Source organism: Pavona decussata, unplaced genomic scaffold (genome assembly GCF_977016875.1).
Source record: "Pavona decussata unplaced genomic scaffold, jaPavDecu1.1 SCAFFOLD_169, whole genome shotgun sequence".
NCBI classification, from domain to species: Eukaryota; Metazoa; Cnidaria; class Anthozoa; order Scleractinia; family Agariciidae; genus Pavona; species Pavona decussata.
Window position 1 is genome coordinate 510222 of NW_028145580.1, and position 13378 is coordinate 523599.

The 13378-nt window shown below is 37.3% G+C and overlaps 2 protein-coding genes across 2 annotated transcripts; one reads left to right on the plus strand and one right to left on the minus strand.

Moving 5' to 3' along the window:
- Positions 1-92: 92 nt before the first annotated feature.
- LOC146464071 (small ribosomal subunit protein uS11) lies at positions 93-3500 on the minus strand. Its single transcript, XM_085130220.1, has 7 exons — positions 3422-3500; positions 3219-3282; positions 2653-2741; positions 1933-1987; positions 1194-1300; positions 803-879; positions 93-209 (listed from the first exon to the last, which is right to left on the minus strand). Exons 1-7 carry the CDS (start codon positions 3490-3492, stop codon positions 142-144), a joined length of 531 nt encoding a protein of 176 aa, XP_084986346.1. The 5' UTR covers positions 3493-3500; the 3' UTR covers positions 93-141.
- A 15-nt stretch (positions 3501-3515) lies between these two features.
- LOC146464072 (outer mitochondrial transmembrane helix translocase-like) lies at positions 3516-13301 on the plus strand. The gene is made up of 13 exons (XM_085130190.1): positions 3516-3731; positions 5468-5509; positions 5931-6038; positions 6533-6602; positions 7656-7724; positions 8529-8617; positions 8774-8816; positions 9443-9523; positions 10192-10307; positions 10763-10813; positions 11058-11133; positions 12041-12104; positions 12433-13301. Exons 1-13 carry the CDS (start codon positions 3594-3596, stop codon positions 12539-12541), a joined length of 1056 nt encoding a protein of 351 aa, XP_084986316.1. The 5' UTR covers positions 3516-3593; the 3' UTR covers positions 12542-13301.
- The last annotated feature ends 77 nt before the right edge of the window (positions 13302-13378 follow it).

Consider the following 13378-nt stretch of genomic DNA (forward strand, 5'->3'; position numbering starts at 1 on the left):
CAAAGAAATAGAAAAAACAACTACGAAGCACTGAAAATAAAGTTTGGAGCCATAAAAGGGAGAAGCATTTAAGAAAAAAACAACAACAGCCATTTTATCTTGATGGTGATTTTTATTTAATGGTTCTAACAGGCACAAAATTTACAGACGTCGTCCTCGACGACCACCCTTCCTTCTTGTACTGTCTGATGGAATGGGAGTAACATCCTCTGTAAAGAGAGTTTATAAACACATCAGTAAAAGGATAGTACAAATATTGATGACTAAATAGACAAAAATATTAAATACTAATAAATAAACAAAATTACGGTGAAAAATGTAAGGGGGAACGACATTCATGAGAGAATGATCAAAGTAACTCCCCTTCCTCTCTAGAAATAGACCATGCCCAAAATAAAAAGAAAGGAAAAGAAAAGAAAAGCAAAGAGCGGAAAAGCAAAGAAAAGAAAAGAATCTTATAAATACTAATAAACCAAACGCACCACAAGAATGTATTACTTCAGGAGGTGCAAACAAAATGATGTACAATATAGAAAATTTTGACGACCAAACATTTCCTTTGGGCTTTTTTGCATACATCCCTAATATTCATTTGCTAAACTGGTCACAACAACAATAAGGATTTCATATATAGACTTCAAAGTTAGAACAACCAAACATGGCAAGGGTCTTTAAAAACAAGGGGGATGATCACTCACTTAGGAAAACAATTTCACAAACACTATTCTGTAATAAATAACCTTATACAACAGTTATCATCTTAAGCACAACCAAACAAAACAGAAGATGCTATTTGTCTTACCAATACGTCCAATCTTCATTCCTGAACGAGCAAGAGCTCTAAGGGCAGACTGGGCACCAGGGCCTGGGGTCTTAGTTCTGAAAAAGGACCATGAAAGCTTTTAATTTCCTGATGACTACAAATGACACAAACATGCCATGTAGATTGGCAAAGAGCAATAAAATCATGCTAGCAGCAAGCTCAGGATATGCTTCTTATCACTAAAAAAAAATCAGCGTATATTAAAGACATCACTGCTTGCCTTTGAATGGATTTGAATCCACTGTAGCGAATATTGTAAGTGCTCCTGAGGGGGGGGGGGGGGGGGTTACCCCTACAGGCTCAGAAAGCAAACATTACATGGTCAAAGCTAAATAGGGTTAAAATGATACTTGATCTAAAATTTGCTTACCTGTTACCTCCAGTTGCCCTAAGCTTGATGTGCAGAGCAGTGATGCCAATCTCTTTGCACCTGGCAGCTACATCTTGAGCAGCCAACATGGCAGCGTATGGGGAAGCCTGGCAAAACATCCACCAGTCATATTCATCAATACAGATTAACTTAGTGTCTGATATAAATTCATCACTGGGAAGTCATTGACATGAAAATGAATTTTTTTGTGCGACACCGCTGAACAATGATATACTAAAACACTAAAATGTAATAATATAACTTGTCTATTAAATGCCCAATGTAATGAACTAACATTTTATGACAAACAAAATCTTCCAAAATGCATATGTAACAACCCTACCAAAAAACATAATTAATGCTGAGAAATGCCCCACATCCAACAAAAGCCCACTTACAGAAGAATAAAAAGATAAATGCCGATACAATACGATACAATAACTTTAATATTTAGACACTGTATTTCCATGATATATTTGCCTGGGCAATTCAAATTGAGTAGGACCATGGAGCTTTGCTTTGGAACTTCATAGACATGGGGATGCTTGCAGCCATAAAAAATAATACCCCTCCCCCTCTTCCCCAACATCTGAATGCCTGCCAACTTGTGTGCAGCCAGTTAAATGGACTGACAAAGATATCTGCACAGGGGAAAGGTGACTGTGAATTGAATCATTGGCCACAGTTTAAACTTTACTATAGTTTATAGCAATGTATTCCACTTCAGTTCTTGTCTCACCTCATCACGATCAGCCTTGACCTTCATTCCGCCAGTAACTCGTACAACTGTTTCCCTGAGGAATATATGAAATTCATTAATAAACAATCAACTAGCCATTTACTCACAATACAAATGCACTACTAATTCAGTTGCCAGAGGCAAGCTCAGATAATGTTTCTTATCATTAAATGTCAGCGTATATTAAAGACATCACTGCTTGCCTCTGAAGAGATTTTGGCATTTACAGCAAACAACACTAAGTGAAAGACATTTGATTTTGCTTTAGAATAACAACAAAATGTCACAATAAGGAAAATCGCAGGAATGGAAGAAGAATCAAATGCAAGCAATTTTAGAATACCTGAACAGTCAATAGAACATAATAAACAAATATGAAAGAAACCATTCTTACTGCATGACATGCAAATATGTGGCTACATGGAAAAGATTTCTGCACAGTCCATACATTAATATTTTGTATAAATTTTGCGACTCAAACTCTATACCCGCTCATCATTTTTATAAGAGGGTAAGTATGACAGTGGTCCATGCATAATAAATGTATGGTGCTGTGGAGAAATCTTGCCATCAAGTGTTCTACAGTCTAGCCTTAAAATGTACTAAATATCTGTCGATGAAGCACAGGTTACATGCAATTTTGTCCCTTATCATTTTCTCCACAATCAATAGTTAAACAAGTCAACCCACATGCCAGTTCAATTTAAGAGTTCAACTTACTTTCCAGACAGATCAGTAATGTGAACAAAAGTGTCGTTGAAGGAAGCAAAGATGTGCGCAACAGCAAAAACATCTTCACCCTCACTGGCCTAAAAATTAAAACAGTCACAAAATTTAACATTCGGCGAGCAGGAAACTTACACAACAAGCTAAGTGTGGTATTACAGTGTATGTGAAACAATACATTTTTTTTCTGTATGTACAGGCCATGGTACACAATAACATGCAAGCGTAATCATATTCATGAGAAATAATAAAACATATCAAAAAAAGCGAGTACGACATTTGTGGCCTCTTGAATAGCAGTACACGACCACAGAACCAGTAACAATACAGTAACAATCTTCGAATTCCAAAAGTTGAAGCGGTTAGAAGTCGTAAGCTTACTAAACTTCTTATTACGTACAATCAAACGTCCTATCAAAGTATGTATGATTTCTCTGCAGAAAAATCATTGCAACAAGTTAAGCGTAAGGCAACTTAAGTTCTCTCAGACAATGTGTCAAACAAGGGGACACAAAACATCGGCTCTGGTAAAGAAATTTCTACACGCCAGGGTTGTATACCTGAGGACCAAGGGAAATGTTCTGTTCTCCACCTGCTTGTTTCTGACCCTTTCTAGGAGCCATACTATAGACATTCAAAGAAAAATAATAGCACAGTCACATAAAAGGATTATAAAACATTTATTACACCGCCTCCGAGAGACGGATGCTTAAAATCGATGGCGAGACAGACGCGATTGCCACACAAGTATTCTTTCACAAACCTGAAGGTTTCGCTGAGAATTCGAAGAGGAAGATACCATGATGCTTTGCGCAAAAAATAGATCAGAAGCATGCTCTTTTGGGGGAAGCCGCATTCCACATTAACAGATGAAACATGATGAAACAAGGAAATCTAAAGTGAAAATGTTAGCGTTGTAGTTTCTTCAAAATAATATGTCGGATCATCGAGCTAGGTATATAGCGACGGCAATACAGGCTCTTATTCTCGGTGCTGTGACGTATTACGGTGTAAAATGGTTGGTGGACGCTCTGGATCCGACTAAAAAGAGCCGCTTGGCTGCACAGAAACAGGTACGTACGTAAGCCGGCATCATTGCATGCTGAGACGTCATACGACTGAGGCTAAAATCGGGAGACTTTATCCTAAATTTTCGGCTCATTTCTAATTTATATTTTATCCATGTTAAACGTAAATTAGCATCGTTCCATCCTCAAGGCCTATAATACATTTTTGTCGTGGGTTTTATATAGCTAAGATATCGCTGACGTCACTTATTCAGATCGAGGCCTATTGGCTCAAAGGGTTCTTTTCAGAAATCTTGCCTAGATATCTCCCTTATTACACGGGATGCCCTTCGTCGTAGTCACAAATCTGCACAATAATTTATTACACTGGATGCCCTGAGGGGGCATACCGTGTCTAAAAACGGGTCGATTTCTTCTTTTTTTTTTTTTTTCTTCGTCGTAACCACAAATCGGTACATTAATTTATTCATTAAACTCTCACCTCTCCTACTCGGGATGTATTGTTCTGATTGTCTTCAACAACAGCAGGCCAATCAACATCCATTCTTGTCGCTTTAATCGCGAGGGAGGGGACCCACTTATTGCTACCTGTGTGACGTCAACGCATCATTTGATATATTTATCAAAGACGGATTAAATTGTCGCGCCATATTGTTAACATGTTGTGGACTCAAGTGTGCCGTTTTTAAACGGAAATTTCACCATTTTGAAGCGGTTAATCAAAAGAATAACTTCTAAGAAGCACCCGTGGAAATTGGTGAGTTCCTGGCGAAGGAATCGTGCTTTGTTTGACAGTCTTCGACCACGACGCGAGACTAAAAAGAGGTCATTGAGAAGCTTACGTTATCGTAATGGAATTTCACACATTTCCGGTGATAGCCTGAGTCGCATAACACAAGGGAAACAACGTAACGCGATCGTCATGACTCAAACTATTCCATTAGCAAGGATAGTTTTATCAATCAGCGAAGCATACAGTTGGAATAAATGAATCAGCCCCAGCATCACGCGTAATGCCAGTATAGTACAGTACATCATTTGATTTATTCATTAAACCCGGATTAAATTTGTGGTGGCCGTATTGTTAACATGTTGTGGACTCAAGTGTGCCGTTTTCAAATGGAATATTAACCATTTTGAAGCAGTAAATCGAAAGAATAACTTATAAGAAGCATTTGACATTTAAAATAGTGGAAATTGGAGAGTCCCTGGCGAAGGGACCATGCTTTGTTTGACAGTTTTAGAATCACAATGCGCAAAGAAAAGGTTACTGATAAGCATGACGTTATGAGAAAGTCATTTCCGGTATGATTTCTAGTAACACAACGATAAAATATCACGCAGTAATGGCATTTCCAGTACAACGATAAGAGGCGTAACACAAGGGAAACAACATAACCCTATCTTTGTGACTCAAACTATTCCATTCGCTAGGATAGTTTTATAAATCTGCGAACCACACAATGGGAATCAGTGAGGCCACATTAAGCATCACGCGTAAATGCCAGTACAGGCATCTTGTTAAATTATTAATGACACTATTATATATTATGTAATAAAAGATGGTGCCTACTAATTCCTACCGAATTGGCGATGTAGGGAGGAAAGGGGTCAATACTTGAAAACGAGTGATACATTAATTAATTAATTAATTAATTAATTAATTAATTAATTAGCAGTACCCATTGTGTACCCTAAATTTGGAACCTGTTATAAATGGTTTTAAAAAGTTTAAAATAAATACATGTATTTGTCTGATTTGATTTACAATTACATTTTAGGCTGAACAGCTCTTAAAGAAAATTGGTGTACAAGGAGTCAAGGTATAATGTAACTCTTTTAGTTTTATTAAAGTTAGCCCAAGTACTTTACCTTGTTACTCATGGCGAGCATTTTTGTCTCTAAACAAAAGATAATCTACAGTGTAAGCCTTTTGTTTTAATCTTTTTCTCTAAATTATTAATAATCTGTAATATTGTATGAGTAATTTCCAATAGCGATAGTCTTCTACTCTGGCAATGAGCTTGCCAGGAATGGTATTAAGGAATGCAGATATACTGCTACATAATTAAATTTGATAGAGACCAGTGAATACATAGTTAATACCCAAATACTGCATAAACAGTAAGTTACAAGTTACCTTAGTTTGTAAATCACCCTTTCTCCCTGAGTTATTCACTTGTTGTATTGTAAGCATTTTGAAATTTAATTATGTTCATATCCTTTTGCTGCATATTTTTGCAGTTAAGTGAATATGAACTCGCTGTAGCAGCTGATATTGTGGATCCATTAACTCTGCCAATCAGCTGGAAAGATATAGGAGGACTCAGAGAAACTATTGATGAAGTCAAGGTGAAAAATTACTAAATGTTTGCTTACTCACTCACTCACTCACTCACTCACTCACTCACTCACTCACTCACTCACCCATCCCAGGTGCACTTGAAATATTTGTTTTTGAGCAGTTTGTTTCATTATCCCTGAAAAACCCCTTAAAGGGAGAGAAAAATGAAGTATATTTCTGATAATTATCATTTCTGACTAGCAGTATGCATATGAACCTAGTAAAATGTACTGGTCAGGTTTTTAATGTCCTAGCTGGCCATGAATCTCCCAGTGGTGTGCAGAAGGACATTGTTTCCCACTAAGGACTCAGAGTTTTACTTTGTCCCATTCAGATACACATTTTGAAATTTAAAAATTATGAATCTCAATCTTAGGTGGAGGGGGGGAGGGGGGGAGGCAGTGTCAGTCATTAGTTTTAAATCCTATTTTAGAAAATGATATAAAATTGTACTGTATCATAACTCTTACTGGAATTTTCTGCTGTGATTAATTTTGAACAGGAAACAGTTATTTTTCCTATACAACAAAAGGACATATTTAAGAACTCTTCTCTTCTAAGTGCACCAAAAGGTAAGGACATGATTTGAATATCTTAAAATGTTTACGTGCTTGAATAAATGCCCCCTCTCATTTAAATGCCTCCCTCCACAAGACTGTGATCAGTAGCTGACAGTCAGCCATAAACAACTTTTTTTCAATGCATAACAATCAGTAAAGAAGAAATGCAAACAGGATGCCAACAGGGAGGAACTGAATCCTCATATGGAGCTGACTCCCTAACTTTATGGCTCAGCATTATGGCTTGCAACTGCTTTGAAGATAAAGGAATGTTTTGGTTTTGATTTAAGGTAATTTGGCCACCATAAAGAGATTTGAGTGCGGACGTTTCTAGCGTTAGCCCTTCATCAGAGAGCGAATGGTGACATTTGCTCTAATGAAGGGCTAACACTCAAAACGTTAGCACTCAAATCTCTTTATGGTGGCCAAATAACTGTTATCAATTCTTCATTGATAAAGCCAAACATTTGTTTTTACTCCCCACCAATGCAGTACCACAGTTTCTTTAGAAACTAACCCCCTTATACTTTGCAGAAAACTGGCTTTAAGATTGTGTAAATGGCTAAAATACAACTCAGTAATTTGTAGGTTCAGGAGATACCCCCTTCCCCCGCCCATACAGTACAAGGATTTGAGGCCCAATCTTTTCTTGACTGGCTGTTTTACTGTCTTACAGAGCAGGCTTCTCCAAAGCCTAATGACAGCTCTGCTCTAATGGAACATATTCAATAATTGAAAATAATAGACCCTATGCAAAATGACGCGTTCTTGCGTTAAAAAATCAAAAGAACAATTTACCTTGAACATCGCTAGTATGGCTTACTTGAATGCATTCAAAAGAATATTAAATGTCAGCCATCTTTGCAGAGAGTTTATGTTATGTGGATTTTGAAGGAGTGGATTCTTAGATTAAGAATACATGTGATAAAAATATAAATTGATTCTTGATTTAAGGCCTTCTCAAAGTAGCTTAGTTTGTAATAAATATCATGGGCATAATTTGTGAATGCCCCTTTCAATATACATGACTTGTTACAACAGTTTGTTCTGATGATCTGTGTGCAGGTGTTTTATTACATGGCCCACCTGGCTGTGGAAAAACAATGATTGCCAAAGCAACAGCAAAAGAAGCAGGTAAATATATTGATTAATAAATTTTGTAGCTTATTTTGTATCCTCAAGGAACATGTCAAGATTGTAATTTTGGAGTATCTCATGTACAGTACATGACTTTATCTTTTTTTCTTATCCTTTGTTATTTGATTTTGAAAAGTTTTCCAGGGATCTTGATGGTGTGATCCTGCCTGTATGGCATGCCCATTTTGAAGAATGTTTCGCAATAAATAACTACAAATAAAACAGTCGAATTTAAAAATAAAAATTGCCATTACTCTGGTCACCCCATGGATATGGACAGATTTTCAAAGCCACTGGTAACTGGATTAGTAAGAGTCCACTAAGGCTAACACTGCAAAACTTGTTACAATTTAGAGATCAAGTTAATGTATTCTTGGAAATAAGGGGTGCATTTAACAAGGAGGAAGGGAAGTACATGTATAGTAATTGTTTCGTCACCATTTTAACAGGTCGGGAGAAAAAAGGAAATGATCACCCAACAAAAATGTCTTGATGTATATACAACTTCTCCCAACTATTAACCTGGGAGATAAGAACTGTGATAATTGAAGCCCGGCTGTGCGGAATAAGGCCCTTAGTGACTTTTGATGGACGGTCAAATTCTCCTTTGGTTTCACAAGTGAATAGAAGGCAATTTGGCAGAAGAATGTTAGTACAGCTGTAGCAGTTCATCAGAAGTCACTTAGTAAGGCTTTTTTCCAGGCACCTCTTCAATTATTATAAAGAAGAGTTAGACTCAGGGGATTGTGGATACTAGGGCTTAAAACATTGTCTGCTTCTGTTTGATTTGTTTCCCTTTAGGTTGCCGTTTTATTAACCTACAAGTTTCATCTTTAACTGACAAATGGTATGGGGAATCACAAAAGCTTGCTGCAGCTGTTTTCTCATTGGTAAGTAAAAGACCGACATTTTAGTTACATTATTTTGTGTTCATTGCAAACAAAGGGTGTTTAATTTACTAGATGCTTAGTGTAAGATATTCTTCAATAATTAGTATAATTCCATAATTTTTGAGTTGACCACTTTCATTTTTTATCCACATACAGGCAATAAAACTTCAACCATGTATTATATTTATTGACGAAATAGGTAAGTGGAAGCTTTTAATTATGATATTAGGTAAAACTATATTTATTTGTTTTGTTTTGGGTGCCAGCTTGCCTTACTCTATGCAACCCTTTCAAAATGTATTGGCAGCTGATAATTTTGTCACATGCACTGTACCGATGATGATTTGCCGCCTAGTTTGTATTGATTTTCCCCAAGACCCCTTTGGACTGGCTGTCTACTATGCCGCTACTTCTTTTGCCAGGGGCTGGGGATTTTTGTCGGCAATTATGAACTCGTGGGTACCCCGGCTATTTAGACAGAATAACAAAGCATTGAACAGATACCACTAAGGGAATAGAATCCCGGCTACTTTTTGACTTCTTCACCCACTTCAAAGAGTATCAACAGCCCAGTACGATGATCTTACAACTACAAAACATTTGTAGAGGGTTGAAAGTATATGTTGTACTTGTACGTTTTTCACAATCCACTGTAAGCATAGACAAACTATGGAAACAGAAGGTGAACTAGTTGAAAGGAATTTATATATGGCTTTTTACTTGGCACACAAGTTTCTTTTGATGCGATGTGCTTATAGGTGACTTGAACATCAAGTGAGTAATTTTCTTTAAAATAAATTTGGTTTATTTTTCTTCACTTTTTAGATTCTTTTCTCAGAATGCGGGACAAGACTGATCATGAAGCCACTGCAATGATGAAGGCACAGTTTATGAGTCTATGGGATGGTAAGACAAAGTACATGTAAGGTGTTATCAGTAACAGCATTTGGATGTCACACAGACACCAAGTTTTAGGGTCTCAAAGTCAAGGAGATAGTGCCTAAATGTTTGAAATTTATTGTAGACTGCCTCAAGGACAGCCTCTTCTTAATCTAAAGGTTTTATTTCAGTAAATGCTTGTATCCTACAGCTGGTGTAAAGATTGTCTGAACAATGAACAGATGGCCATCAATTGAAGCTTCAAGGGCAACTGTGAAAATTTGAGGACAATCTTTCAGCTAAGGGTATTGTCATCCAATATGCCAGCAATCTTCTAGCCCTTGTATTAATTTCTCAATTTATGCACAGGCAGTAGGTCTGGAAATAGACAAAACAGCTGAAGTGATGTTCACAGTGTGATAATTTGCAGCTACACTGTGATTAGATTAAACAATAAGACCTAAAAGTGACTTTCCTTTGTAAACTTTTACTCATCAAAAAACTAGATGACAGAAATCAAATCAAATAACATTTATCTGATAACTGCCATCCATTTTTGTACCATGTGACATGTTTCCTCCAATGACAGCATTAGAAAATTAATCAGTTATTTGATACATAGCTATTATTGTTATATTTAAAAATTATGTGAAAATTTTGATATAGAATACTTTGAATCCTTGATTGTTTTACAGGTTTGATGACTGATTCTTCATGTCAAGTAATTGTTATGGGTGCAACTAACAGACCTCAAGATGTTGACAGAGCAATCCTCAGAAGAATGCCTTGCGCCTTTCATGTGGGATTACCAGTAAGAATATCTTGTCACTTTTGAATACATAAAAGTTATATAATTTATTTAACCCATTTTGAATGATACCCTATACCGTGCCTCTGTCACTTGACAGGGCTTTTCATTCATTTTTTGAGAGAAGTTTTTGCAAGGAATACATACATGTATACGTCAGCTATTGAAGATTGATAACTTCACTTAAAGTATAGTTAAACTCAATGAAAATAGCCAGATTCACTTTGAAGTAAAAGCAACCAGAGATCCGCAATGAACAGCGCCAAATGCCAACATGAAACGCAATGTAAGTCACAAGACAAGCAGCGAGCCAGAGATCACCCTGCGGGTCATGTACGCTTGAGTGGGAGACCGCTGACAACATTGGCTTGAAATTAACTTGGCCTAAATTACATTTTAGCCACATTTAAATTGCAATTCCACTTATTGTGTATGTCATTTTTGACATCTCTTGACAGAATTCAGAACAGCGCAAAGAAATTTTAAACATTATTCTGGAAAAGGAAAAGGTACGTAAATCTCAACCTGTGAATTACTATATACAGGTAATTAATGTAGTTAACACAGTAAATGAAAAAGTGCCATTCCTACATTTCAAACCTGCTACATTTCTTCATAATAGAATTTTGTTTTCCAATATTGAATGATGTTACATTAACACCGTACAGCACATGCACAATATTTAATTTGTAAACATATTTCTATGAAAAAAAAATGATGTAACATTTTCCTTTTCTGATGTGCTGTTTTTAGCTTGAAGAAGACGTTGACATGGATGAATTAGCAGAAATGACTGACGGATTTTCTGGTAGTGGCCTCAAGGAGATATGTAAGTTGTGATGGGGGAAGCTCTATTTTTGGCTTTTTAGCAAGTCTGATCCTTCCCTTCCTTCTTCATTCCCCTCCTTCCCCACCCCCTCTTCTCTCTTTTTCCCCACTTTCTCCTTTTTTCCATCCCTTTTTCACTCTTCTCCTCCTCCCCCACTTTCTCCTTCCTCCCTCCTCATCCTTGTCCTCCTCCTCCCCTACTCCTTTCCCTCCTCTCTCTCTGCCTCCTACCCCCTCTTCTTTTCTTCCTCCTCCCCCTTCTCCTCCCCTCCCTTCCTTCTTCCCCACATCCTCTTTCTCTTCCACCTCTTCCCCTTCTCCTTTCCCTCCGCCTAACCCCTCCCCTTCTCTTCCCACTGCCTTCCTTTACCCCTTCTTCCTCCCCACCATCTCCGACGCCTCATCCTGCTGTGTGGAATAATGTGAGTGCATACCTCATTTCCATCCAAGTGTAGAAACAGGTGCTGGCAATCTGCTGTTGGGTAATTAACCTGAGTGTGCTCATCTGGAATCCCCTTGTCCACATATCCAACAGGCTTATTTTGATACATTAGTTTACTTGGCTCTTAGCCTTAGGGGAATAAAACCAAAAGCAATCTCTTTGAGTATTTGCACTGAATGATTGGTTCCTTGTTTCGTTCCCCTTATTAAATTTTAAAAAAAAAAGCCAAGTAAAAAGTATCAAAACTGGCCTATGAATCTGTCAATGTAATCCAAGCCTCCCACGCACACGTTCTTAGGGGTTCGTCACGCGTTCCTGTCCCACGCTAGCATTCTAAATCAAATGCTTCAATGGTCTCAGAATTTTCCTTTTTGAATATTTATAGTTGAAACTTATGTAGTAATAATAAAGATTAATACAGAGTGGATTTACTTATCAATTCTTTCATCTTTTTTATTTATACCAGGTCGTTTAGCAGCCATGTCTTGTGTTAGAGATTATATGAAAAGTGTAAACAACTCTGAGTCACCGTAAGTCATGTTTACTACACACTGTTATGCTACACAAGTTAACAGGATTAAAGACTACACCGTGTGCTTACAGGTTTTATGAGATTATATGATCAGTTACTATCATGTCTGGGGGCAACGGAAATTACATAGATAAAGCAGAACCCGTAGAAAAATGTTAAACACATCCGATGTATGAAACATAAGATAAGTTTCTTAGCAGGGAAGCACAATGTTTACTAGTCCGTGCTCCTAGGTCAGTTTAATGATAGACAAACACAAATAGATGCTGGTAATAGCTGGATAATTTTCAATTGACAGATTTTTTCGTTGTTGTCTCACTTGACAGGACCAGCATGCTAGATGAAAGTGTGAAATCAAACCTTCGACCAATCAGAATGAAGGATTTTGAGGCAGGTGTTGAGAAAACAAAATCAAATGTAAACTTTCACAGCTGACCACAGCCGTGATTGTCAATCCTACTGGGGAAATGACACCCTACATTGTCATACTTCTGAGTACCGAAACAAGGCATGCATTTGTGTTTTAGCTTGCCTGCATAGTTGCCAGCATTATTTGTGATGTTGAGGCAAGTCGTGTTGTGGGAAATTATACAAGCAATGCAGCATTGAAGAAAATTTCTATGGATAAACAGCAACCAAGGATAGCCACTTCCACGGTCCATTTCCCTGGCTATAACATTGCCACAGACCAACATTTTAATGCCTGGACCTTTACATTTGAAACTGATGGATGTTGGCATACAGCGAGTTTCTGTGCTAATTTTGTAGCACAAACGCAATATTGCTTTCATCTGTGACTGGCCTTTATACTCGGTACTCTTGTTGTTTGTGTGACTTGAAAGTCAAAAGTATACGTTCTTGAATGTAGTAGTTGTTGGAAATAACAATTATTGGGTGTGAATCGATGCTATGTAATGTTACCCACACACTGATGGGCTGTGAATAATTTTTTCACCTCAGTACAGTGTATCTTTTCCAAACAAGCTAACTTCGAATGCTTTCCATCATTTGCTGTCTTTCCAAACAAGAAGAAAAGAGCCTTTGTGACTGACTCCTTTGCCAAATACAAATCTAAAATTAGCACTAGCACTTGACATAATGATCTGAATGTATCAAAACGTAGTTTTTTTTGTGTAATGGCGTACGTAGAGCCTCGTAGCATGATTTTTGCAGACAATAAAACTGTTTGAACTGAGGAGTCTCCATGTGTCCTTTGTTGTCGGGTTTTCTGCTTTTCAAATTAACTTTGTGACTGTGATGCTAAGTTCACGT

Excerpts from the sequence above, each read along its gene's own strand:
- LOC146464071 (XM_085130220.1), bottom strand. The coding sequence starts at position 3,492 with ATGCTTCTGATCTATTTTTTGCGCAAAGCATCATGGTATCTTCCTCTT. Across the intron at positions 2,742-3,218 it reads ACATTTCCCTTGGTCCTCAG|GCCAGTGAGGGTGAAGATGT; the intron begins GTATACAACCCT and ends TTTAATTTTTAG. Across the intron at positions 1,988-2,652 it reads ATTACTGATCTGTCTGGAAA|GGAAACAGTTGTACGAGTTA; the intron begins GTAAGTTGAACT and ends TATATTCCTCAG.
- LOC146464072 (XM_085130190.1), top strand. The coding sequence starts at position 3,594 with ATGTCGGATCATCGAGCTAGGTATATAGCGACGGCAATACAGGCTCTT. Across the intron at positions 3,732-5,467 it reads GCTTGGCTGCACAGAAACAG|GCTGAACAGCTCTTAAAGAA; the intron begins GTACGTACGTAA and ends ATTACATTTTAG. Across the intron at positions 10,308-10,762 it reads CCTTTCATGTGGGATTACCA|AATTCAGAACAGCGCAAAGA; the intron begins GTAAGAATATCT and ends ATCTCTTGACAG.